This window comes from Mobula hypostoma, chromosome 12 (assembly GCF_963921235.1).
Source record: "Mobula hypostoma chromosome 12, sMobHyp1.1, whole genome shotgun sequence".
Lineage (NCBI taxonomy): Eukaryota > Metazoa > Chordata > Chondrichthyes > Myliobatiformes > Myliobatidae > Mobula > Mobula hypostoma.
The window spans coordinates 70942832-70970588 of NC_086108.1; the positions used below are offsets into that span (position 1 = coordinate 70942832).

The window sequence follows — 27757 nt, forward strand, 5'->3', positions numbered from 1 at the left end:
GTCACGCCTCCCTCTCCGATGATTGGTTTATCCAAGCCCAGCCTCCTGATCTCCTTCTGCCATTGGCTAATACAAGTGCCTGTCTATCTCCCTTCATGGGAGCTGACGCTCTTCCCTTACAACGGAATTGGGGAAATAAAATAAATGCCATCTTTTGAAAATAATCAACTTCTGAGTCAGGTAAACGTGTTCCCGAAACGGTTACTTAATATCGGTTACCACGCTAACTAACACGAGAATTGTGTTCTTTTGAGTTGTTTCAGGATTTTATTTGTATTTAATTTATTAGTACCTTTCGTTTTCAGTGTCAACATGGCATGATATTTAAGCGAAATAACGGATGGTAAATAATTTTATGTACTACATTTTTTACATAAAGTAATACTGGGAAGAGAGGATTTATCATTTAAACATTCAAACATAAGTCAATGATCCGCCAGTAGCATCGTTTGTGCGCGTGATGCTTCAGAAAGATTTAAGTGACCATAAGGGGGTGTGTGTGTGTGTGTGGGTGGGTGTGTGTGTGGGTGTGTGTGTTTGTGTGTGTGGGGGGGGTGTGGATGTGTGTGGGGTGTGTGTGTGTGTGTGTGTGGGTGGGTGTGTGTTTGTGTATGTGTGGGTGTGGGTGTGGGTGGGTGTGTGTTTGTGTATGTGTGGGTGTGGGTGTGTGTGTTTGTTTGTGTGTGTGTGGGGGGGGAGTGTGGATGTGTGTGGGGTGTGTGTGTGTGTGTGTGTGTGTGTCTGTGTGGTGTTATGGTGGGGATTTCTGAGGATTTACTGCTGTTGCTCTTCATGTTCCGAACAAGGAACACTCTTTTGGCCTAGATCTTTAGATGTTCGTTTTTCTTTCCTCTGCTAACCAATCCAACCCCACCCCCAACCAAGTTTATTGCTCTATTGTTCATGCATAAAGATGCTATTTTTGCTGATTCTGTACGTTCCAGTGACCCTGAGATAACAGCAGGGAGAATCGCCGATCTCCAGGTCCAGAGAGCAGTTTGGCCAGTACAGTATACTGAATGGTCGGTGGATCGGTCTTCGTGAAAACTAGGTAAAACAGCAATGTAATCATCGTCAAAATAGCAAATAATCTCTACTTTTTTTTGTTCAGATTTGTATTTTTTATTTAGGAAATTGGCGTGTTACTAAATCAGGTGAAACTTTTGACTTTCAACGACTTTAGCTTGAGCCGGACGGAGGTGGGGCAGGGCGGCGAAATCAAGATCAATTATCTATGAGCTTCTGTATTCATCCTCATTTTAATATTGAGGTGGTGAGTGGGAAAGGCTGACGGAGGGGTTGTCTGTCTATAGAGTAAAATATACGGGTATTATCATTAGTCTGCAATAGGTTGAGTAAGTTAAGCCGAACAGTTTTGATCTACTCAGAGTCCGCCTCGATACTGCAGAATTTGGAATCGAAGCGTTTAAGGAGACCTGGTCTGTTGATAGAAGTGTATTATAATCTCTAAATTCTGGAGAGTGCGGGAATAGTAGTACAGTTTTGCTAGGTACTTGCATCTGTGGGTGTATCGGACAGTGAAAAGGCAAATGTTATAGCAAAATGGGCACCTACTAAGTCTGAGGTAGATATTATAGTTAATATGGGAAAGTATGAAGAGAATTTTTTGTATTAAATTGGCTGGGACTGAGAAATGGCAGAAATAGTGATGTAAGAGTGGGACAGAGAGGCACCTTTGGGGAAGGAATAGGAGGGAAATGTATGGTTGGTGAGACTGGGGTTTGGTGATATGGGTTTGCGCTCCACTTCGGCGCTTGTTGGTAAGCATGTGACTGGGTGGGCTGACTTTTGTAAGGACCCAGAGTTGGTGGAACATGCTGTGCCACAGATACTCTTTGGAATGTGGGAACCTGTTTAGGCAATGATTGGGTAGATCTGGAGTACCTAGTTTGCAGGATATTCTGGGACCCAAGGTAGGGGCAGTTTAAGTCGTACAGGGTCCTGGTGTGAACTTTTAAATTAAGACAGGTTTGGGAGGTGGGATCCCCCGTCATGGCTCCATTACAGTAGGTGGCAGTCCTGCACCTTCCTGATAGGTGCAAGCCGCCATTAGCACAAAAGAAAAGGTACTTTAGCTCCGATCTGTCACTGTCATTGCAGAACTTTCAGATTCTGTTTATTAGCAGAAACGGATTGCTCTTTTCTCATAAAAGTTGCTGGTGAACGCAGCAGGCCAGGCAGCATCTCTAGGAAGATATACAGTCGACGTTTCGGGCCAAGACCCTTTGTCCTGACCAATGTTACCTCTAATTTTTAGTAGTCAGTGTGCGCAAAAATCTTATGTTGTGCAAATTTTTTTCCTGTGACAAAAGTATGTGCACACTGAATGCACACATGGGACAGTTTATGCAGGTTTACAAAATATTTGACATAAAACTGCACAGAATAACAACAAAATAACATACATATTTAAGTCACACACACAAAAAATGCTGGTGAACACAGCAGGCCAGGCAGCATCTATGGGAAGAGGTACAGTCGCTGTTTCGGGCCGAGACCCTTTGTCAGGACTAACTGAAAGAAGAGATAGGAAGAGATTTGAAAGTGGGGGGGGGAGGGAAGATCCGAAATGATAGGAGAAGACAGGAGGGGGAGGGATGGAGCTAAGAGCAGGAAAGTTGATTGGTAAAAGGGATACGAAACTGGAGAAGGGAGAGAATCATGGGACGGGAGGCCGAGGGAGAAAGAAAGGGGGCCGGGGAAGCCCAGAGGATGGGCAAGGAGTTATAGTGAGAGGAACAGAAGGAGACAAAAGAGAGAAAAAAAGGGGGAAAAATATTAATAATGATAACAAATAAATAGGGGATGGGGTACAAAGAGGAGGAGGGGCATTAATGGAAGTTAGAGAAGTCAATGTTCATGCCATCAGGTTGGAGATATTTAATTTTTATCATATTTAAGTCACTCAGTTATTTTTTCTCTCTCCTGTATGGCAATTACCCATTCTTTGTAAACTCTATCTCGTCTAATAATATCCCATTGATAGCTTTTGATTCTTATTAACAGATCCAAATGACATTCACCTAAACGGTTTCTCAGCTTGTTTTTGAGTTGATTCATTAGGCTAAAACCTCGTTCACAGTCCGCACTAGACGCAAGAAAGGTTCCCCCGGTGTCCATCAACTGTGCAAGGATGTAAAACTGTTCATTTTGAAGTACAAATGCCACCATTTGAACAAAGTTAGAAATCAGTTTGGATTCAATTTTTTCTCGCACGGAAAATTTGAAATCATTAAACTGTCTAACTATTACAATATTTTCAGCTAGAAAATCATGATATTTTAGATATAAGGCATTAACTTGTTCATCGCCAAAAGTGAAGTCACAATCTGGAATTGTGGAGAAATCAAAAGCTGATTATTCTTGTACCTCAACGTTGATTTCCTCTGAGTTTGATGGTTTTCGCTCTCACTCATCTGTACTCAACCGTAACATGCGTAGCACTCCTGTATCGGGTAATGACGGGTTTGGTTGCCTAAGCTTTTGTACACCGTCCAATTGCAATTTACTTGCCAAATGACGCTTTAAAAAGTCAAGTTTCCAACTATCATCCCACTTCTTTCCACTAGCAAATTCTCCAGCAACTTTCGCTTCACGACAATACAAACAGAGAACTCCAGTTTCCAAATCATAGATAAATATTTCTCGTAGCTGAACATTCATGACCTCATGAGCTTTCGGTGTAACAGTTTCTACTATTTTGTTAAGCCATTCAACTTTAAACGAATTTGCAGTTCTTTTGTGCTTCACACCCTTCACTTCTTTTGAATTCGACATAGTGAATCAATATTTTTTACAATGAAAACTTAGTAAGCCATCTACAGGATTTGAAACAGATCTTTGTAAATTTTACGATATGAACACTGTCCGCCAAACATGGCTGCCGCCGTGATGCAGCTGTACAAACCGGAACAGGATAGGTGAGGTGACGTGCATTGTGGTATTTGAAAAACCGACTAACTAGTTAACAGAAACAGTTAGCTAAAAGATTATTTTCAATTAGTATAATTATTAACTACTACATTATTTTAGGTAACTAACCTTTGTGTGCACATTAATTTCCTTTGTGTGCTGGTTGAAAAACGTGTGCGTGCGCACAGCTTAGAGGGAACTATGGTCCTGACGAAGGGTCTCAGCCTGAAACGACAACGGTACCTCTTCCTAGAGATGCTGCCTGGCCTGCTGCATTTACCAGCAACTTTTATGTGTGTTGCCCGAATTTCCAGCATCTGCAGAATTCCTTGTGTTTACTCTTTTCTCCTTTGATTTTAAGCTACAATTTTCCGGGTTATGCACGTGTGAATTTAAAATACCTTTCTCCCTCCAACCCCCCCCCCCCCCGCCAGCTGCTAAGATATCTGGTTCTTGGAAAATGGCCTCATCAAAAGAGCAAGAAGATATTTTCAAATTTATGGTGTTTTTGCAGAAGTGGGACCATGGCTCCAAAGCTACTCGACAACATATACTGAATGATTTTATAAATACGAGTAGAGGCAAAACAAGCCCAGAGCTGGAATTACAATTTGCTCAAGGAGCTAGTTTATTTCTCACTAGGTTGACGGCATGGCTCAGAATAACGTATCCTTTCCTTTAAACTGAGATTTGATAACTGTCTTGCCAAGGGACTATTTCATTGTTAACATTTAATTGTTTGGAATTAATCAATGAAACTTAAAATCAGAAAGGAAAGCGTAAGTCCTGCTGAAGGGACTCACCCAAAATGTCCAGTGTTTGTTCCTCTCCATAGGAGCCAGCTGCCTGACCTGTTGAATTCCTCCAGCACTTTGTGCTGGTTGCTGTGGATTTTTTGGCATCTGTGGAATCTTGTGTGAATGAATCTTTATATTTTTTTGTTCCATATTTTAGTGATTTTTTTATATATATAGCCTCTGTTACTAGACATACCACATCACTTCCTAAAAGTTAGTGCAGGCATATTTAAAAGTAGATTTCCAGCAGAAACAAAAGAAACTCTTAGGAATCTATGCTGATTTTATTTTAAACACTGGCGTGGCCTCAACTGAGTGTTGTGTTCATTTTCTGGTTGGCACATTAGAGGAAAGATGTGAGGCTGTGAGAGAGGGTCCTGAGATCAGAGACGATAATTGACAGGATAGATCAGTGAGACAGAGGCTGCTTTCCTTAGAAGAAAAGGTTAAGGGGAGATTTGCCACACATATCTAAAATAATGAGGTGTCTGGTCAGAGTGGATAGTAGGAGATGGTTCCTTTTGGTTTTGTGGTTAAGGACAGAGTCATCAGTGCAGGTAAGTGAAGAAAATCATTAGTAGTATAGGGGACGCATTTTACATAGCATGTCAATGTACTGCCTGTAGACTTGGTGGAGTATTGTTCTACTGTGTCTTTCAAAAACTAACTGGATAAATATACGGTGATGCAAAATTTGCAATACTACGGATGACACGAAGCTGGGTGGCAGTGTTAGCTGTGAGGAGGATGCTAAGAGGATGCAGAGTGACTTGGATAGGTTGGGTGAGTGGGCAAATTCATGGCAGATGCAATTTAATGTGGATAAATGTGAAGTTATCCACTTTGGTGGCAAAAATAGGAAAACAGATTATTATCTGAATGGTGGCCGATTAGGAAAAGGGGAGGTGCAACGAGACCTGGGTGTCATTATACACCAGTCATTGAAAGTGGGCATGCAGGTACAGCAGGCGGTGAAAAAGGCGAATGGTATGCTGGGATTTATAGCGAGAGGATTCGAGTACAGGAGCAGGGAGGTACTGCTGCAGTTGTACAAGGCCTTGGTGAGACCACACCTGGAGTATTGTGTGCAGTTTTGGTCCCCTAATCTGAGGAAAGACATCCTTGCCATAGAGGGAGTACAAAGAAGGTTCACCAGAGTGATTCCTGGGATGGCAGGACTTTCATATGAAGAAAGACTGGATGAACTGGGCTTGTACTCGTTGGAATTTAGAAGATTGAGGGGGGATCTGATTGAAACGTATAAAATCCTAAAGGGATTGGATAGGCTAGATGCAGGAAGATTGTTCCCGATGTTGGGGAAGTCCAGATCAAGGGGTCACAGTTTGAAGATAAAGGGGAAGCCTTTTAGGACCAAGATTAGGAAAAACTTCTTCACACAGAGAATGGTGAATCTGTGGAATTCTCTGCCACAGGAAACAGTTGAGGCCAGTTCATTGGCTATATTTAAGAGGGAGTTAGATATGGCCCTTGTGGCTACAGGGATCACGGGGTATGGAGGGAAGGCTGGGGCGGGGTTCTGAATTGGATGATCAGCCATGATCATAATAAATGGCGGTGCAGGCTCGAAGGGCCGAATGGCCTACTCCTGCACCTATTTTCTATGGTTCTATGTCTATGTTTCTACAGAGAAAATGCTGGGTGTAGAACTAGAGAGCTACTCTGAGAGAGCAAGCATGGAGAAGAGCTAATTGACTTCCTCCTTTGGTATTGATATTGGTTTATTATTGTCACGTGTACCAAGATACAGTGAAAAGCTTGCATAGAGATAAATTCATCACACTGTGCTCTGAAATAGAACATGGTAAAACAACAAGAATGCAGAATAAAATGAGGAAGTGCCGTGCAGGTAAACAACAAAGTGCAAGGTCATAATGTGGTAGATTGTGAAGCCCAGAGTCCATCCTTTTGACCATGAGATGGATTCTGGAGTCTGATGACAGGTGTAATTTTACAATTCCCATAACCATTCAATTGTTGATAGGGCTGTGGGTGTAGAGCAGATATATCAGTATGATTGTAGAGCTCCTTCAAAGGGCCAAAAAATCTGAATGGACTACTCAAGTACTGTGGAATTTCGTAGTAATGAATAGACGGTTTGCAGATAAGGGTGGATGTCCATGAACTGTCAAAGTGTTAGTCTTTGCAGGAGATTGCTCAAGGAAGTAGTGAGGTGATACAGTTTGGGCTGTGAATTCTTGAACATTGAGCCAAATGAACAGAATGAATGAAGGAATGCTGGAGGTGAATGCACAAGAGGAACTTGAATTCTTGTAGAACTGTAAATTATTATAGAAATGCTATGAGGTCAGTAAAAGGAATCTGAATTCAGGAAGAAATATTTAAATTTGAGGCCTTTGGACAGAGATCGAGGATGCCATAGTATCAGGAGGCTGATTATGGAATTTGAAAGCATTGTATGTCTTGAACTGTGGAATATTAGTGGAATGTAGGGAAATTCCAGAATTTATGGTGGTGACACCTTGTTGATCTCCTCTGCATCCTCCCCAGTTCTGTTGTATCACTTCTAAACCTTAAACACGAGAGATTCTGCAGATCCTGTGTAACACTGGAGGAACTCGGCATTTCTAACCCTTAGTGTTCTGAACTGCACACAGCAAGGTCTATAAAGATGATGTATGAGCGCTCTCTTCTGATGTGCCAACTGACTAAGGCCAGCAACTCTAAGGCCAGTACACATTCATAACAACACTGTACTGCAATTTTCAAGGATCTCTGGACTTGTGCTCACTTCATTCCTCAATACACTCGAGGACCCTACCTTTCATAGTGTGTGGTTTAGTCTCCTTTGTGCTCCCAAAATTGTTCACCTCCCATTTGTCTGGATTTAGCTCTGTCTGCTATTTTTCAGTCCATTTCAACAAAACATGATAACACTCTCCAACCTATGACTACCTACCATCAACAACTCGGTCAATCTTTATGTCATCCATGAAGTTCCTGATCTCGCCTCCCACATCTGCATTGAAGTCGACAAAAAGGTCCAGCACCAATCCTAGTCATTGGTATCAATTTACGTAGTTACTCTTTCTTTCTTATCTTGCACTCCAATTTTCCCATTGCATTGTCAATTTTTAATATAATGAATTATTTTAATCTTGAGCAATGGAGTGGGAAGAATCTGGTCAGGCATTGTGAACTGTGAGAAATAGTTACTATGAGGGGTACTGCTACCTGTCATTTTCTTTTGCTTTCTCTCCCACTTTGTGCTGGGAAGGCTCGAGTACATAAATTAGAATGTCTTCATCAGTAAAATGATTTTTTAAATGGCAATAGTTATGCTTAGTAATGGTTTTAATTTTTCTGAGGTAACTAAGATAATTTTGTTCATATACATTTTGTATCTTATATGTTACTGTGAATGGAAGTAATGTCCTGTATGTCATAAAGTCAAAGAATAATAAGTATTTTCTTAACATCTTTAAACAGTTACATGGTTGGTACTTGTGTAACTGAGCAATTACAGGCCATTGGTATATTTTTATCAGCAGCAAGTGGGTAAGTATTAATTTAATTATAGCAATTTAAAAACTAGTTATATGAATATGTCTGGTTGCCTAGGAAGGGCAAGAAAAACCCCACAGTTTAAGAGCCATGAAGACTATCGTGAGCTGCTGCTTGCTGGCAGGAACTTCCATTACACAGGTTTTCCACATTTCCAGAGAGGTGCACCCCAGGCTTCTGCATGTACAGTAAGTACAGCTCCTGAGAATTCATCAAATTTACAGCTTCCAGAGTCTTGGTACGGCATCTTCAAAATGGTTCTAGTTCTTGTAAATTGAACAATAATTATTGTAACTCTTCATATATATAGTCAATGTTAGGATAGTTCTATCTACTTTCGTTGTTAAATAATAAACCATCTTTGTAATTTAATAGCAGAGTACTATAGATACTTGAAATCTGAAAATTCAGTAAATGTTCAACAGGTCAGCCAGCATCTATGGAGGAGGTAGTATTTCAATTTGGTGACATGTCATAAGAAGTGGGATAATTTAGAAAAGAAATAAAACTGAAGCAATTGAAAGCTTTTGTGGATAAATGATAGACAGCAGATAGAAATACGGGAACAACATGCTGGAGGAACTCAGCAGGTCGGGCAGCATCCATGGAAATGAACAGTCAACGTTTCAGGCCGAAACCCTTCATCAGGAATTGGCCCGAAACATTGACTTCATTTCCACGCTTGCTGCCCGACCTGCTGAGTTCCTCCAGCATGTTGTGCGTGTTGCTTTGACCCCAGCATCTGCAGAATATTTTGTGTTTAAGAAACATGGGAAGATCTAAGCATATATTGAATGACACATGATTGTGGCAGTGCTGAAACAGTACAGTGAAGCAATGTCTGGAGGATGATGTGTAAATAGGAGCTGGCAAATGAAATTTGAGATGTCTGAAGAGGAAGACAAAACTGCTGGAAATGTGAAATACAAGACAGGAAAGTCTGATCATCTGGAACACTTGAATTCAAGCTACTATGCTGATCAAAGGATTCTGTGCTGTTCTTTGAGTTTACATTTAGCCCTGTTAGAACAGTGTGGGAGCCCCAAGACGGAGGGTCTAGTGAGGCAGTGGCTGGAAAATTAAAGCAACAGGCAAAAACTTGGTCACCTTTGCAGATGGGATGGTGATGTCCCCAAAGTGGCTACTTAATCGACCTTTAACTTCCTCAGTAGTAGAGACCATATCATGAGCACCGAATGCAACTAACTAAATTTGAAGTACAATAAGTAAGTTAATGCTTCACCTGAATAAGGTGTCTTTTTCTAACAAAGAAAAGTGAGAAAGTTACATGGATGTATGAGGAAGTGTTGTAATAAGGGAAATAGGGACCAGAATATTTAGGGTAAGAACAGATTCCTGAGCAAAGGAAGATGCATTTAATGTTAACATCACATTGGAGGTATCAGAGATTATGAGGTTTGGTCTTTTAAGACCATAAGATATTGGTGAAGAATTAGGCCATTCAGCCCAATCGAGTCTCCTCTGCAATTCCATCATGGCTGATTTATTGTCCCTCTCAATCTCATTGTCCTGCCTTCTCCCCATAATCTTTGGTCCCCTGACTGATCAAGAACCTATCAACCTTCTCTTTAAATATACTCAATGACCTGGCCTTTGAATTCCGCAGACTCACCACCCTCTGGCTGAAGAAATTCTTCCTCGTCTTTTCTCAGTGCATGTCCCTCTGTTCCGAGTCTGTGACCTTTGGTCCTGGATTCACCCACTACAGGAAACATCCTCTCCACATCCACTCTATCTAGGCCTTTCAGTGTTTCATAGCTTTCAACGAGATACCCTCTCCCCCTTCGAAACATCAGTAAGGACAGGCCCAGAGCCATCAAATGCTCCTCATATGTTAACCCTTTCATTCCCAGAATAACTCTAGTGAGACTCCCCTGGACCCTCTCCAATACTAACACATCTTATCTTAGATCAGGCATCCAAAACTGCTCCCAAGTGCAGTCTGACCAATGCCTTATAAAGCCTGAGCATTACGTCCTTGCTCTTGGATTCCAGTCCTCTCAAAGTGAATTCTAATGTTGAAAGTGGGAATCTTAAAGATAAACTTAATTACATATCAAGTCAGAAGTAAAGAATTTAGATGATGCTATTGACTCTGAACTAAATTTCAAATCACATGTTACCCATGTTATTAAGACTGCATTCTATTTCTCGTAACATCAAGATGCAGAAAAATTGCTACACGCTTTTGTTTTTAGCCCGTTGGACTACTGTAATGCACTCTTTTCTGGACTGACTAAGAAAGATACAAATTGGCCGCAGCTCGTTCAAAATGCAGCAGCAAAAATCTTAACCAAAGCAGAAAATCTGAGCACATTTCATCGTTTTTGGCATCATTACACTGGCTGTCTGTATCCTTTAGGATCAATTTAAAAATATTCCTAATTGTATCCTGTACATGGCTCTGAATAATCTAGCCCCTCCATATATTTTGGCAGTCTATCACCTTACATCCCTTATTGTAATCTTAATTCTGCAAATGCTTCGTGTTTCCAGAACCAAGAACTGGTGATGTGACCTTTTGTTCTTCTACACCAAAAATTTGGAATATTCTACCAACTGACATATACCAGGCTAATACTATGGAATTGTTCAAAACACTTCTGAAAACCTACTTTTTAAAAATATGGCTACTTATAGGATTACATGATGCCCGCCGATGTCTATATAATTTGGTATATTGGATTACTTTTTATTCTATAAAATGTTTGTCTTTACTTAAGTAGAACAGTCAATGTTTGAATCCTTCCCCATTTATGCTCCCCAACTCTTCCTCCGCTACATTGACAACTGCATTGCCGCTGCTTCATGCACCCATGCTGAGCTCGTCAATTTTATCAACTTTGCCTCCAACTTCAACCCTGCCCTTCAATTCACTCGGTCCATTTCTGACACCTCTCTCTGCTTTCTCAATCTCTTTTTCTCCATCTCTGGAGATAAACTGTCAACTGACATCTTTTATAAACCTACTGATTCCCACATTTACCTTGACTCTTCCCACTCCACCTTTTGTCAAAATGCTATTGCCGTTTCTCAGTTTCTTTAGTTCCGTGGCTTTCCATTGCAGGACATCAGGGATGTCCTCCTTCTTTACAGGACGGGGTTTCCCTCCCTCTTTTATTGATGCTGCCCCCTTCCATTTCCGTTTATCCGTGCTCACCCCATCTTCCCACTGCCTTCATAAGGATTCAGTCACTCTTGTCCTAATCTACCACCCCATCCCCTCCACATCCAATGCCTTATCCTTTGCAACTTCCACCATCTCCAAAGGGATCCTACCACAAAACATAACTTTACCTTCTCCTCACCACCCCCTGCTTTCCCCAGGAATCACTCCCTCTGCGATTCCCTTGTCCATTCGTTCCCCCCCCCAACTAATCTCCCTCCTGGCACATCCCTGAAAGTTGATAAGTGCTGCACCTGCACATTCACCTTCTTCCCACCTTCATTCGGGGCCCCCAACAGTCTTTTCAGGTGAGGCAACACTTCAGCCATCTGTGGTGTCCGGTGCTCCTGATGCGGCCTCTTCTACATTGATGAGACCTGTCGTAAATTGGGGGCCCGCTTTGTCGAGCACCTCCACACCATCCGCCACAACAGGACTTTCCAGTGGCCAGACATTTTAATTCTGATTCCTATTCCCATTCTGACATGTTGGTCCATGGCCTCTTCTTGTGCCAAGATGAGGCCACCCTCAGGGTGGAGGAGTATTCCATCTGGGTAGCCTCCAACCTGATGGCATGAATATCGTTTTCTCTGTCTGTAAACGAATTATCCCACCCCCCCCCCCATTCCCCACACTAGCCTTTTACCTCTTCTCATCAGCCTGTCACTTCCCCCTTGGTCCCCTCCTTCCAGATTCTTTCTTCTCCAGCCCTTGAACCTCCTCTCCCCCCATGTTCCCCTATCACCTGCCAGCTACAGTGTCAACACAAAGAGTTCACCTCCCACCCAGAAGTTTTCATGTTTTATTGTTTTACAACATTGAATCATTGTGGATTAAATTTGGCTTTTTTGACACTGATTAACAGAAAAAGACTCTTTCATGTCAAAGTGAAAACAAATTTCTACCAACTGGTCTAAATTTATTACAATTATTAAACAATTGATTGCATAATAGATCATCCCTATTTTGCTGCATTCATTTTACCCTCTACCTCCACAAGCCTTCCAGGGCCTGCTGCAGTGAAGCACCCCCACAGTATGATGCAGCCACCACCATGCTTCACAGTAGGGATGGTGTGTCTTTGATGATATGTGGTGTTTGATTATGCCAAACATAGTCTGATGGCCAAAAAGCTCAATTTTGTTTTCATCAGTCCATAGAACCTTCTTCCAGCTGACGTCAGAGTCTCCCACATGCCTTCTGGCAAACTCTAGCCAAGATTTCATTGAGTTTTTCTCAACAGTGGCTTTCTCTTTGCCACTCTCCAATAAAGCTGCGACTGCTGAGGCACCCGGGCAACAGTTGTTGTGTGTGCAGTCTCTCCCATTTCAATCACTGAAGTTTGTAACTCCTCCAAAATTGTCATAGGTCTCTTGGTGGCCTCCCTCACTTGCACAGTCTTGCACCCTTCTTGCACAGTCACTTAGTTTTTGAAGATGGCTTCCAGCAGATTTACAGTTATTCCATATTCTTTACATTTCTTGATGATTGACTCCAGGGGATATTCAATGACTTGGAAATTTTCTTGTATCTATCTCCTGACTTGTGCTTTTCAATAACTCTTTTGTGGAGATGTCTGGAGTGTTCTTTTGTCTTCGTGGTGTAGTTTTTGCCAGAATATTGACTCACCAGCAGTTGGACCTTTCAGATACAGGTGTTTTTTTTCTACAGTCAGTTGAAACACCTTGACTGCACACAGGTCTCCAAAAACAGATCTCCATTTAACTAATTATGTGACTTCTAAAACCAACTGGCTGCACCAGTTATGATCTGGTATGTCATATGAAAGGGGGTGAGTACTTATGCAATCAATTATTTTGTGTTTTATATTTGGTATTAATTTAGATCACTTTGTAGAGATTGGTTTTCACTTTGATATGAAAGAGTATTTTTCTATTGATCAGTGCCAAAAGAGCCAAATTAAATCCACTGTGATTCAACGTTGTAAAATAATAAAACACGAAAACTTCAAGGTGGTGGGGGGAGGGGGTTGAATACTTTTTATAGGCACTGTATCTTCCTTCCCCCCCCCCCCACCTTTTTATTCTGGTATCTTCCCCTTTCCTCTCAGTCCTGAAGAAGGGTCTCGGCCTGAAACGTGGACTATTCAGTTGTTTTGAATTTCCAGCATTTGCAGACTTCCTCATGTTTATGTTGGAATCGGCTGTTTTTAATCACTCACAACACGCTGGAGGAACTCAGCAGGTCGGGCAACATCCATGGAAATGATCAATCAGTCAATGTTTCGGGCCGGAACCCTTCATCAGGACTGAAGAGGGAAGGGGCAGAGGCCCTATAAAGAAGGTGGGGGGAGGGTGTTTTTATGCTTTTAGTAGGGTATTAGTTGAATTCATAAGGTTTTTAGCAAGACTAAAATTGTGGCTTTTACCAATACACAATTTTAATATTTTAAATTGCCATATATTTTCACAATTTGTGGCGATTTTCGCCACCTACTGGCATGAAAATGGTATATCAGTTACATAATAGTTTATCACCTTTTCGTCTTTCATTGGCTGAGTTTTCGCACATTACACATGTGCTGTGACTGTTTATCTTTTAATTGGTCCTTCATTTACCTCAGAAATTTGCCTCATCTCAGTACAAAATTGTCAGTCTCTGCAAAAATCAGCATCTTGTCCTTGTCTTAGATTATTTCCCTTTAGTTTCATGTACTCTGTATTTATCCCTTTGTTTAAACCTTAAACAATTGTGAAGCAAGTTTTCACTCATTCTTGAACTCCTAAAAAAATATGGGAATTGAAAAATCTCTGGATCGCACACTTATGATTTTTAATTTAGTCTAATTTTTATGACTATATTGATTTATCTTTACAGTCTATGCAAAACACTTTGAGCCTGTATCTTAATGCATGAAAAGTGCTATATAAATAAAGATATTATTATTAACATTGCAATTGCCTTCCTTACAACTGACTCAACCTGCAAGTTAACCTTTAGGGAATCGTGCACAACAATTCCCAAGTCCCTTTGCACCTCTGATTTTTGAATTTTCTCCCCATTAAGAAAATAATCCATGCTTTTATTCTTTCTATCAAAGTGCATGACCATACACTTCCCTACAATATATTCCAGCTGCCACATTTTGCCCATTCTCCCAATCTAAGTCCTTCTTCAGTCTCCCTGCTTCCTCAGCACTACCTGCCCCTCCACCCAACTTCATATCGTTTGCAAACTTGGCCACAAAGCCATTAATTCCACCTTCCAAATCAGTGACATATAACATGAAAAGAATAGGTCCCAATACTGACCCCTGCGGAACACCACTAGTCACTGACAGCCAACCAGAAAAGTCCTCCTTCATTGCCACTTTTTGCCTCCTACCAATCAATTAATCTTCTATCTATGCTAGTATCTTTCCTGTAATACAAAGGGATCTTATTTTGTATGCAGTCTAATGTGCAGCACCTTGTCAAAGGCCTTCTGAAAATCCAAGTACACAACATCAACCGATTCTCCTTTGTTCATCCTGTCTGTTATTTCCTTAAAGAGTTCCAACAGATTTCCCCTTAAGGAAACCATGCTGACTTTGGCCTATTTTGTCATGTGCCCCCAGGTACCCTGAAACCTCATAATGGTCTCATAATAATGGTCTCCAACCTTTTCCCAACTACTGAAGCCAGGCTATCATTTCCCTTTTTCTGCCTCCCTCCCTTCTCAAAGAGTGACGTGACATTTGCAATTTTTCTGTCCCTCAGAACCATTCCAGAATCTAATGTTTCTTGAAAGATTGTTATTAATGCCTCCACAATCTCTTCAGCTACCTTTTTCAGAACCCTGGGGAGTAGTCCATCTGGTCCAGGTGACTTTAACTACCTTCATATCTTTCAGCTTTCCCAATCACTTGCTATCATTTGTAATAGCATTTGTAATATTGTGTTTGTAATATCAATTCCTAAGACCAAAAAGCAAAATGCATAGAAGCTACAAATCTGGAATGAAAACTGAAAACGACTGAATTTTTAACTTCTGCATCTCACCCCCACTTTGACATTTCTGCCTTTGGCCTTCCACATAGTTCCAGTGAAACTGAACATAAGCTCAAGGTATAACATCTCACCTTTCATCTTGGCATATCGTAGCCTTGATGAATTCAGCAATTTCAAAGGATCATCCATTCTAATCTGGCAACTCATATTTCTGGTGTTCACCTTCCTCTCTCTTGGGATTTTAGATTTCATTTGTCATCTCCTATTTAGATCTGTACCAGACATACTGTTACAGCACTGACTCAACTACTTGTGTCATTTGAACTATCCTGGTCTTCACTCAGTCATTGACCTTCCTACTTGTTTGATCACTTCCTTTGCAACTTAGTACTTTTTTCATTCTCAACTTGTCTTCATTTGTTGAAAGATGATGTCACTGCTTTACAATTTGCTTTGCACAGTTTGATTTGGTGCTGTACAGTGTATGCAGAGTTTGATCATTCTCTCTGTGGCAATATGGGTTTCCTCCAGGTTCATACAAAAACAATGATGAGTTGGTTGGTAGGTTACTTAGTTTAAATGAACTCTTGTGCATGCAGGTAGAGGAAAAATCAGGGAAGAACTAATGAACATCCAGGGAAGGATATGTTGTAGAGAAATTATTGAGGGAATGGGTTTGATTGGAGTGCTATAGGAACTGACATTGACTTGATGGACGCAATAGCCACCTTCCATATCAAAAGAAAATGTAAAAATGAAATTAAATAAGAAAAGTCAAAAACTTGAAATGTCACCCAGTTCTCTCTGCACAGATATCACCTGATCTGTTTTGTATTTCTTGTATTTTCTGCTTTGAAGTCTGTCATTACAATTATTTGGGAGCTGGTATGTTAATTGGCCTAATTTTCTCCTGCTGAGGGGAGTTGATGGGAAAGTTCAAATAAATAAAATGGGATTAGTGTGGGATCAATATAAATGGGAACCTCGTGGCTGGTGAGGATTCAATTTGCCAATGGGCCTGTTTTCCAGCAGTCTGACGAGATAACTTTCTGGTTCCATTACTTTTCTGTTTTATCTTTAAATTCAGCACACCTAATAATTTCTATATATTAACTTAAAATTTCTATTCATTAATACATTCTATGTAATAATTTCTACTCAAAATGAAATTCAATAAAATCTGAAATATTGGGGAAAATGTAGGGATCAGGAAAAAGAGGGGAGTGGAATAAACGATTGCTCTAAGCAGATCAATTGAAATTTAAACATTTTGTGTTTAACATTACATAATTTTATTATATCTTATAAATATTATTTCATATATGATGTAATATCTGAAAACTGGTGCCACAACAGATTTGTGTTTTGAATTGATCTGCAGACACAAGACTCCTACTGATCCACACCTGGACGTCCCATTTTTGTTTCCCTTTCCGTACCTCCCTCCAGCCTCGGCCTATCACTCTCATTGCCCCCCGCCTATCCTGGTTCCACCCATCTTCTTCACCCACTGGACCCCCTTCTTCACCTGTTTCTATCTGCCTGTCTTTGCCTTGAATGGTTTTCATTATCACTTGCCTCGCAATCAGGTTACAGCAGCCCTGTATCCCTGTACATCCACCCATTGGCTTGTCTCACCCCTTCCTCTCTTCTCTTTATACCGGCTTCCTTTTCTCTGTGTTCTGATTATTGCTGCAGGGTCTCAGCCTGAAATGTCTTCAATTCCTTTCCCTCCACAGATGTTGTTCCTCCAGCGCTCTGTTCTTTTGTCTTTGAATTGATCTGTTTATTTTTGGATTGTGTATGTAATATCATAATCACTGCAGTCTATGGAGCAAATTTCTATTACATGGCTGCTTGCTCTACATTTACTTTTTTTTACTATTTTTAATACCTTTATGAATATTATCTGAAATGTGGATTAGTCAATTATGCCACGTCTAACGATCTTAATTTTTAATTCTCTTTCAAGTCATCGATATCTGGTAGAAGTCTTAGAAGTTGGCGGCCTTTTGACACTTCTGGAGATTCTGAGGCTAAAACAATTGCAAGAGGATGCCAAAGGAGAAGCATTAAAATTGCTTCAGATTATTGCAAATGCTGGAAGAAAATACAAAGAAATAATCTGTGAAAGCTATGGTAATCTTATTTATACTAACACTGATTTTTGTCAAATATTGACTGCACCTGCCCACATGATCAAACGTCATGTATAGAGTGACAAGAATTCATTAACATAGTTTGTTGCAGTTCTCAATCTGTAATGTATGATCTCAAAGATCAGCTGCTAACAGCTATTGAAAGATCAATCGTATTTCCAGGGGTAGAATCTGTGGACAAAAGGAGAGCAGTGGCAATGAGCAAAAAAAAAATTGAGACTCGCAGGCCACGCTGTTGAAGATGTATTTAAACGCCCCATTTATATTACATAAAGACTTAAAGTTAATTTCCAGGGATTAAAAAAAAATCATGTATAATTTGCACATGATTTTCCGGGTAGGAAGCTGGCACTTAAACTCCCTTAGTTTGTGCATTAACCTAAAGCCATCTCTGTCCTGCATAATTCTAAACAAATCAATATGCAGAGCAATAGTATATTTCAAGATGATGCATACTGGGATTGATGGCACGAGTTTGAGCAGAAAGTAATATTTAATACCTTTAAGTCATTTAAAGAATTATACTTCTCTTGTAGGAACTTTGGTGGTTTTAGCTGAAAGTGTCAAAGGTTCGAATTGAAAGTCCTACCGGTAAGACAAGATTGCAATACATGAAATGAATGGTAGAATCAATCTGCAGATGTACGTATGGGAGGCAAATCCTAAAGAATAATAGACAGTCTTCAAAACAAATCATGGAGCAATTGGAGTACCTTTTTCACAGAGTACAAGAAAATGAATGAGTTGAATTATATAGGCCCCCACAATATAATTGAGGACAATTACTAAATAGGTTATCCATGGGGAAGTGAACTGAGGTGGGGAAAATCAGTATTAATTATCTTCACAGTATTGGAATCACTGACTTGCTATCAATAGCAAACAAATATCATTTTCCATCCTTCAGCAATAGTATGTTTGAATGCCAAAGTACTGTAGTCCATTATGACGTGGTCTCACCTGTACAAGTACTGTTCTATGCAATTTACAATAATGGTGGCAATAAATAATAATTTGGTGTTACCTTCAAAACTTTTTTAAAGGGGTCAGAAACATTGCAGAATGTTTAGCAAACTCGGAAGTGGAAAAGACCCAAGAACAGGCTCAGATCTTATTAGAACAATTAGCTCAAGGCAATCCAAAATATCAACTGCAAGTTTACAAAGGACTAGTGGCATTATTGCCATGCACCTCCCCGAAAGTTCAACAAATGGCTCTTCAAGCACTGAGGACTTTACAGGTGGGAACAAGTAATACTAATTATTTGGAATGTTATTATGAATAACAGGAACAGAAGATGGGTACTCTCTTCCAGGGTATCTCAAATGGACTTTGATTTAAAATTGGGTTCAGCTTTTGTATTTGCCAATGTAATTCAATGTAACCAATTTGTATTAGATGGAAATTCCAATAGAACACTAAAGTAGCACTGTATTAAATTTGCATCTTAACCATATGTTAACACTTGTGCTCTTATTAGAGTGTTGTGAAGATGGTGCATCCTTGTATTGTGGAACCACTCTTGGACATACTGCGATCCATACATTATGAAGTGCATTATGAAGGTAAAATACTATTGATCTGAGAAAAGAATCTTTTCCCCACACCACACCTCACCCAATCACCCGCCGCGCGTGCGCACACACACGCACCCCCCACCGCACGCACGCACACCCCGCCACACCTTACCCGCCGTGCGCGCACACACACACACACACACACATTCTTAAGTAGCTTATTAAGTAGCTTCACGTGTGGCACCTTGTTAAAGGCCTTCTGAAAATCCAAGTACACAATGTCCACTAATTCTCCTTTGTCTACCCTGCTTACTCCCTGTCTTACTCTGTGACTACGACTCACTCTGTTTTTGTTCTAGATTGGCACTTGTTGCCTCTTTTGTCTGAATATCATTTGAACTGCATGACATCGGATGGATGGCAAAAGCAAAACATTTGCCTACAAAATTTTCTATTTCCCCTCTGATTTTTACCATAGTAAAATGGAGGGTGGGGGTGGAGGCCCATTATTGTTCGAGCTGTCTTAAGAGTTCAGAATTTTATCCATGTACAATTTAAATTCTATGAAAGAAATAGCTGTGGTTTGTCAGTGTTAAGGATGTCGTCATTTTTTTGCCATACAATATAAAACCTGGAGCCATTTAATCTTCTAATTTGTAAAGAGATGCATTGTATTATGGCTTTTTCATGTTTGAGAGGTAATGTTTCCAAAGATGATTGAGAATTCAAGATTAAACACTATATACTCTAATGTCACAAATCAGCAAAACAACAAAAAATATTTTATTATGCTGTAATAATTTCTGTCCTTTAGTAATTGAATTCATCAAGATACTCCTGAATTATAAAGTACGTCCAGCTTTGCTTGAAGGATTAGTTGCACGACTAACTCCATCATTGGACAACATAAAGAATCGACCAAAGATTCTTTACGGTAAGGACAGAACTTTGAAAAGTCATTGGTCAAAAGTCACAATTTATATTCCCTGTTTACGTGACCATGGTGCACTACTTCTCCCTGAAACTTCTCAGTCAGCAATGCTACAGGCTTCAGAACTTGGTGACAGTCGACTACATCACCCTTGCAACTGCAGATGGGATAGTAGCACGCAGGGAGTGCCTCCGTCAAGACGTCTGCATGTTTCAGCAGTATTCCCTACCCAATTAAATAGTACTCAGGTGAATTATATTCCCCTACTCAGTTCCACAAACTCAATGTAAAATCTGGGGTCTACCAATCTTTGTAGCTCATTATTTTTTTCAGCTGAGCCATACAGGCTGTCACGTGCTGATGGCTGGCAGCAGAGAACTGGTGCCAGCTCTAATGAGTACCTCATAAATTTCATTTACTGCAAGTTATATATTAAGAACATTTTAAATATCAATATATATGTGATATTATTATTAAATAACTGCATCCAAACTTTCCTAACAGTTTTGTTTTACATTTAGATGAACCCGCATCAAACCTTGTAGAATCCTCACCATTATACGTACAACAAGCTGCAGCAGCAAAAGTTATAGGGTAAGTCAGGTGGCAACTTATTTTGTTTAATGTCAAAATCCAGAAGTGGATCTTGGTAGTTCTAATAATTAGATCTTCAGAAGGCCTTTGACAAGGTGCCACACATGAGGCTGCTTGGCAAGATAAGAGCCCATGGTATCACAGGAAAGATGATAGTATCATGGATGGAAATTTGACTGACTGGAAGGAGGCAAAGAGTGGGAATGAAGGGGGAAGGGGGCGTTTCTGGTTGGATGCTGTTCTTCAGGGTTCTGTGTTGGGACTGATTCTACTTTCACTGGTGATTTGGTAATTAACTGCACTTAATAGGGATCTTCCCTTCGAGCACACAGTGGATCCTTGTGCAGTTTGTTAATCAGGACCCACTTGCCTGAAATCAGATATGTCCTCCTGTTTGATCACTCCAAGCAGCAGAAACCTGTGAGAAGCAGACTGTTCGGATTGGGTTAATTTCACACAATAGTTAACTGAACTGTCTGCTATAATATGTATGTCAGCCTCTCTGAGACAAAGCTGTGACCTAGGACGCCCCTGATCACCTCAAATAGATTTAGTTTAGTTTTTTAGTTACTATTTCTCGTAACATTTCAGTATCCTTGACACTTTAGTAAAGAAATGTATTCCACTTGTAAGTGTAAAAATGTACTAGGTGGGACAAGATCACTTAGTTGTTGTAGCTTTTCCGCTGCTGCAAGATTCATTTTCTGGCATCGTCATGCATCTTTCAAGCGTTTGTCAAGCTTGTGCCCTGAATTTTGGATTCCACCATCATTGTGCGAATCTGTTGATCACCTTTAGCACTCCAGTGTGTCTTTGGGAATGTATTAGCTGTGCCATTGGATCTTGTAGTTCGATTGTGATACAGAGATCAACTTCGTTTCCAGTTGTCAGGTTCACTGGTATTTCTACTTCTTCTACTCTTGGCTGTGCTGCCCTTTTTCAATTTCATCTACAGCTGCATCCGTGCATTGTCGTCATTTTGGAGTGGCTTTTACATTCTACTACCGCAACTTCTAATGGCAGGTTTATGATATTCTAAATTCTTGGACTAGTTGGCCATTCTTGATTGGGTTTCCTGCAGCTGTAAGAAATCCTCTATGTCCCCATAAGTTTCTAAAATGATGAACAACTCCAGAAGCATATTGAAAATCAGTGTAGATATTAGCTTATCTTCCTTCTGCCAATTTACGGGCTTCAATTAAAGCTATTATTTCTGCCTGTTGTTTAGAGGTATCAGGAGCCATGCTTCCTGCAGCCAGCAGTTCAGTTCCAGAGATCACCACCCAGCCAACCATTTGAATTCGTCTCTCAGTCACTGAGGAGGCTTCAGTGCACAGACCTCCAGCAGATTACTAACCAACAGGATGCTGTCAGTCACCATGTTCTTGAGTTGAGACTGCCATAGGGTGTTTCTCGTTGACAAACAGGGTAAATGGTTTATTTGTGGCAGGAATTCTTAATGCAGGTGCAGTACACAATGTTACCTTTAAAGTTTGAATGCTTTTGGTTGTTCTTCATTAAGAGTTGCAGAGTCACCTGAGCATTTCCTGTCTTTCAGCACAGTGTAGAATGGTTGAGCAATAGTTGATAAGTCTGTCACTAAGCTGTCAATACATCGATTAACAATGGTTTCATCTTCAGTCCTGCATGTCTTCCAAGTCCCAAAACTTTGCAATCACGCTCACCAGCTATGCCTCTTGTTGGATTCTGATGCTTTTTTGATCCAAGGTTCTTTCAGAAGTCAGGAAAGAGACACAAAACTTGTTACATCACTATTGTACTAAGTGTTAATAGAACAAAGGAAACAGAAGCAGAAGGTTTTAAGACAAAAACGATTCAAAGGTTCATTTTATTGTCAAAGTATGCATGTAGAATAAAACTCTGATATTTTTCTACTCCCGATAGCCATTAAATACGGAGACACCGTGGGTGTGGATGAAAGCAAAGACATCAACTACCCCAATGGCACAAAAAAGAAAAGAAACAAAACTCACAGAACCCAAAATCCCTTCTCCCCCGCAGCAAAAGAACAGCCCCTGCCCCCCTCAGTCACAGAAAAGAACAGTGACAGTGGTACCAAACCCCCCCCCCACCCCCACACACACAAGAATTAACAGATCACCCACCTGCCAATCATCCACAAGAAAGAAAACACCGAAAACTGAAGGAAACCAATAATCATATAAATGTCAGAATATGGGAAATGGCTTTTTGTCTGCATATGAAAAAAGCAGCCACACAAACTCAGAACAAAAAACTGAAATAAGAAATTGGCACAACTTTGTGAGCCATTTTATACCCATAGATAAGGAAAATTTCCATTCAAATTTATAAATAAAAGTTAGCCAATTAGAAAGTCATTATTCAAATAATGCAGTGGAAATAAACTTGCAGAGCTTTCCAGAATTGTACTTTGTACAGCCACTAGAGGCATATTAAATGGTTATATGCATACAAGAGGTACTTAAAGTACAAGCAGATAATTAAATGTTAAACTGCAAAGAAAATGACAATTAAACAGTCTAATCAAAGAATTAAACAGTTGGTTCCAACAGCAGCTTATACAAATAGTTCACAGTGATAGCTAATAGCACAGTGTATACTTGAATTAATTTGTGGCAGGAAGCTGTTACGTACCCCGTAACTGGGTTGCCAAACCAGCAGAAATGGATCACTCAGTTGGAGTCTGGATTACCAGAACTAAGAAAGTTTTATTAAAGAAACAAGCAACACAGTAATCAAAAGGATAATAAATGCAACAGTTCAGCAATGATAAACACACATGTGCACAGAATTAAGATAACAGCATCAATCAAGCTCTATCGTTGTCTAGGGGTAAATGACCAAATTTCAAAGTGACACAAAAGTTCAGTCCAATTTAGTTCAGTTCGCAGTAATCGTTGCCATGGTGATGGACAACGTGGGGAGAGAGAGAGAGAGAGAACGGGAACGACTGATCATTCAGACACGGCTTCCACTCACAGACCGGCGATGATTGCTCACAAGCAGCTTTCGGGCAGGTCCTTGGTGATGTCACCTGAGGTCACCGACTGTGACCCCCTCCTCCAGATGCGGTCGATCCTCTGCAGTGAACCCGGCACCCAAGCGAGGGTGGACACACACCGGGTTCCCGCTGATCGTACCTTTCCACCCTGTGCGTTTAAGGTCCGGTACTTCCCACCGACTCGTGAGAGGCGCACCGCTTCCAGGGTCTCGTTACCTCGGGTGTCGTGTGTGTGTCCTGCCTTAGCGAACCTGTCCCTTTTTATCCCCCTGCTGGGGTATCGCCTGTCCATCACTTCAAACAGTTCAGGGTTCAAAGGGGGGGAGCCGCTCCAGACAGCTCTCTCTCTCCCGTCCCTTCATTACACATCTCCAGATGCTGTTTCATTGTGTTCCTTATCTCTCTCTTGAAGACAGGTGGCAGACCAACTGCTGATGCCACTGATGCTAACCCAGGCCAGCAAACATGTTAATTTTATGTGTATTCTCGTCACAAAGCACAGTGGTAAATGGTCACATTACGTATTGGAGAAGTGAGGGGAGGTTAGTTTTACATTCAGTCTAGTTAACAAAGAAGTCATTTCCCCAAGCAAGCTAAAATAGATGAGCTGTTTTGTTCAGATTCTTAAGCATGCCTTCTCTTTGCGTCTTTTCACATCTCACAGAAGCAGTTCCTTCTTATCAAACATGGCTATATTTATTAATCTGAACAAGCTGTAGAAAAAGGGATATGGTTAAATTTCCTGGTACCAAGATTATTGGCAGGAAACTTATGGGAAATGTCAACACATGTGGTAGGAATCAGAACCAGGTTTGATATCACCAGACACGAGGAAATCTGCAGATGATGAAAATTCAAGCAACACACACAAAAAATGCTGGTGGAACGCAGCAGGCCAGGCAGCATCTATAGGAAGAGGTACAGTTGACGTTTTGGGCTGGGACCCCTCATCAGGACTAACTGAAAGAAGAAGTAGTAAGAGATTTGAAAATAGGAGGGGGAGGCTCCTGGGTGGTGGGAGTCCTTAATGATGGACGCTGCCTTCTTGAGGAACCGTTCCTTGAAGATGTCTTGGTTCCCATGATGGAGCTGACTAATTTTGCAACTTACTTCGATCCTGTGCAATAGCACCCCCCCTCCCCCCACCCCATAGCAGACAGTGATGCAACCAGTCAGAATACTCTCCACAGTACATTTGTAGAAGTTTTTGAGTGTATTTGTTGACAAACCAAATCTCAAATTCATAATGAAATATAGCCACTGTCTTGCCTTCTTTATAGCTGCACCAATATAGGTCTAGGTTAGGTCCTCAGAGATCTTGACACCTAGGAACTTGAAACTGCTCACTCTTTCCACTTCTGATCCTTCTGTGAGGATTGGTTTGTGTTCCCTCGTTCCACCTTTTCTGAAGTGGGCTTACTGATGTTGATTGCAAGGTTGTTGCTATGGCGCTACTCAACTAACTGGTATATCTCGCCCAAAACCAAGCTAGCAATAATTTGATAATAATCGATACAACTGTTAGATTGAATGGAATGGATTGGAAAAATAATACCACTGCAGCAGGAAATGTTCTTTTAATGCTTTTGCTGTGTAGCTTTGTCTGTGATTTAGAATGCATGATCATGGTCACTAGAGTATACTATTTCTCAGCTTTGACATCTGGATAAAAACCTTTTCAATTGGTTATAGTGCCAGAGTTTCTGTCATTTTCCTTTGCCTTTCACAGCATAATAATGAAAGAATCTACTGAGGTGGCTGAGGAATTGCTGCATCTCCGAGTGGTACATCACCTCATGATTGCCATGGGGAACCTGGAATATGCAGACAGCCAGATACAAGCTTGCATGGCATTGGAAGTAAGTATTTATGGGAACATATTTTCAAGTCTGTGCTGTACGCAGAACGACTTATCAGTTTGGATAATCCTGAGAAGCAAGCCTAATGCTGGCAAAGGTCATTGCTACCATAGTGAGATCAGTGGTGGTTTAGTGTTGAAGTGATGCTGTGTTCAGTAATTGTACGTAATTATCTTCATTCATGGTAAAATGTTTTATTGGCTACATAATACTGTTTGAAAAATTATGGAATCCAAAGACTGCCAGTATCCATGCAGCAGGAGGAATTGACAGCAAAGGCAAAAACAACACCTAGATTTAAGGAAACCTGTTTATAAAAGCATTATCCCAGCTTCATTGGGTCACAAATTCAGATTCAGAATGGTCATCTTTGAAATGCAACATTCAAAGAATGGAAGCCATTATAGTTGGTAAGTACATTTCAATTGCACAGTTGTACAAGTGTGCAGCACCTATAATCTTAACAATTTGATCCACCATTTCCTCCATTTCCTGGGCATCCACCCTCGCCCCATCTTCCCTCCACCGTAACAGTGATAGAGTTCCTCCTGTCCTCACCTACCACCCCATGAGCTTCCGCATCCAACACATCAATCTCCACAACTTCCACCATCTTTGGCGGTGTATTACCACTAAACACATCTTTAGCACACTACCACCTCCCCCCACTCTCCACTTTCCACAAGGATCACTCCCTCCATGTCTCCCTTGTCCTTTCATCCCTCCCCACTAATCTCCCTCCTGGCATTTATTCCTGCAAGCAGAGGAAGTGCTACACCTGCCCACTCACCTCCTCTCTCACCTCCATTCAGACCCTTCCAGCTGAAGCTACACTTCCCGATGTGGCCTCCTCTACATCGGTGAGACCTGACGTACAATGGGAAACTGCTTTGTCATGCGCCTTTGCTCCATCCACAAAAAACAGGATTTCCCTGTGGTTAACTATTTTAATTCCAATCCCCATTTCTGTTCTGAAATATCAGTCAATATCCTCTTCTGCCACCACGTATCCACTGTCAGATAGGAGGAGCTCCACCTCATATTCCGTATGGATAGTCTCTAACCTGATGGCATGAACATCTCCAACTTCCAGTAATTCTTTCCTCTTCCCCCTTCCCTCTTCTTCAATTCCCTGCTCTGATCTCCTACCTCTTCTCCTCACCTGCCTATCACTACCCACTGGTGCCCCTCCCATGGTCCACTCTCCTCTCCTATCAGATTCCTTCTTCTCCAGCCCTTTACCTTTTCCACCTCTCACCTTCCAGCTTCTAACTTCACTTCCCCTCCCCCCCTCCACCCACCTGGGTTCACCTATCTCCTTCTAGCTTGTACTACTTCCCTTACCATCATCTTCTTCCTCATGCTTCTTCCCCCTTCCTGTCCAGTCCTGATGAAGGGTCTCAGCCTGAAACATCAACTGTTTATCTATTTCCATAGATGTTGCCTGACCTGCTGAGTTCCTCTAGCACTTTGTATGTGTTACCATGGACTTCCAGCATCTGCAGAATACCTTGTGTTTATAACCTTAACAATCCTGGGATAGGTAGCAAAAATAGGTACTCAATCTTTTTTTCCCATTGTAGGGTTATCAAAAACAAAGCATATAGGTTTAAGGTGAGAGGAAGGAGTCTTGGGGATCTGAGGCGTAGTTTTTTTATACAGAGAGTGATTGATATGAAAGAATAGATGTATTTTAGATTTTAGGATGGAGACAACACACCGCCCTCCATACCATCCTGTCCATTTCAAAAAGCAGTCAGCATAATCATAGCAGCATATATATACTCAGAACAAAAATACTTGCATAAATACAGCTATCACCTGAAAATATCATACAGTATCTTATTTACATAATGCTCCCCCAAAATGAAATTAACCTACAATTTACTTCAGGAATTATTTAGATACTACAATATGTAAACAGTCCAATGTCTCCTTGCTATAATTTATTCTCATATGCACAAATTAGGTTGATGCCATTGAACACAGAACATAGAACAGTACACCACTGTACAGGCCCTTTGGCCCATGATGTGCCAAACTTTTAACCTTTTTCAAGATCAGTCTAGCTCTTCACTCCCTCTTAGCCCTTCATTTTCCTTTCATCAATCTGCCTACCTTAGAGCCTCTTAAATATCCTAATATATCTTCCTTTATCGGTGTGTGCCATACACTTGTAACTTTCTGTGTTTAAAAAAGACTAGCACTGACATCCCCCTATACTTTCCTCCAATCAGCTGAAAAGTGTGCCCTCTCATGTTACCCATTACTGCCCTAGGAAAA

The 27757-nt window shown here is 40.9% G+C and overlaps 1 protein-coding gene across 4 annotated transcripts in view; it reads left to right on the top strand.

The window, feature by feature from the left end:
• The first annotated feature begins 5 nt into the window (after nucleotides 1-5).
• Nucleotides 6-27757, top strand: part of armh1 (armadillo like helical domain containing 1) — a 39255-nt gene continuing 11503 nt past the window's right edge. For 2 of the 4 annotated variants that reach the window (XM_063064370.1, XM_063064371.1), the window contains exons 1-9: nucleotides 953-1051; nucleotides 4368-4599; nucleotides 8199-8267; nucleotides 17383-17549; nucleotides 18613-18809; nucleotides 19050-19134; nucleotides 19901-20020; nucleotides 20539-20611; nucleotides 25345-25474. In XM_063064370.1, coding sequence (XP_062920440.1) covers nucleotides 4394-4599; nucleotides 8199-8267; nucleotides 17383-17549; nucleotides 18613-18809; nucleotides 19050-19134; nucleotides 19901-20020; nucleotides 20539-20611; nucleotides 25345-25474 — 1047 coding nt within the window. In that variant the 5' untranslated portion in view covers nucleotides 953-1051; nucleotides 4368-4393. Of the gene's footprint in view, nucleotides 181-944; nucleotides 1052-4367; nucleotides 4600-8198; nucleotides 8268-17382; nucleotides 17550-18612; nucleotides 18810-19049; nucleotides 19135-19900; nucleotides 20021-20538; nucleotides 20612-25344; nucleotides 25475-27757 lie in introns of those variants that run through there. The other 2 variants (XM_063064372.1, XM_063064373.1) reach the window with 2 other exon arrangements.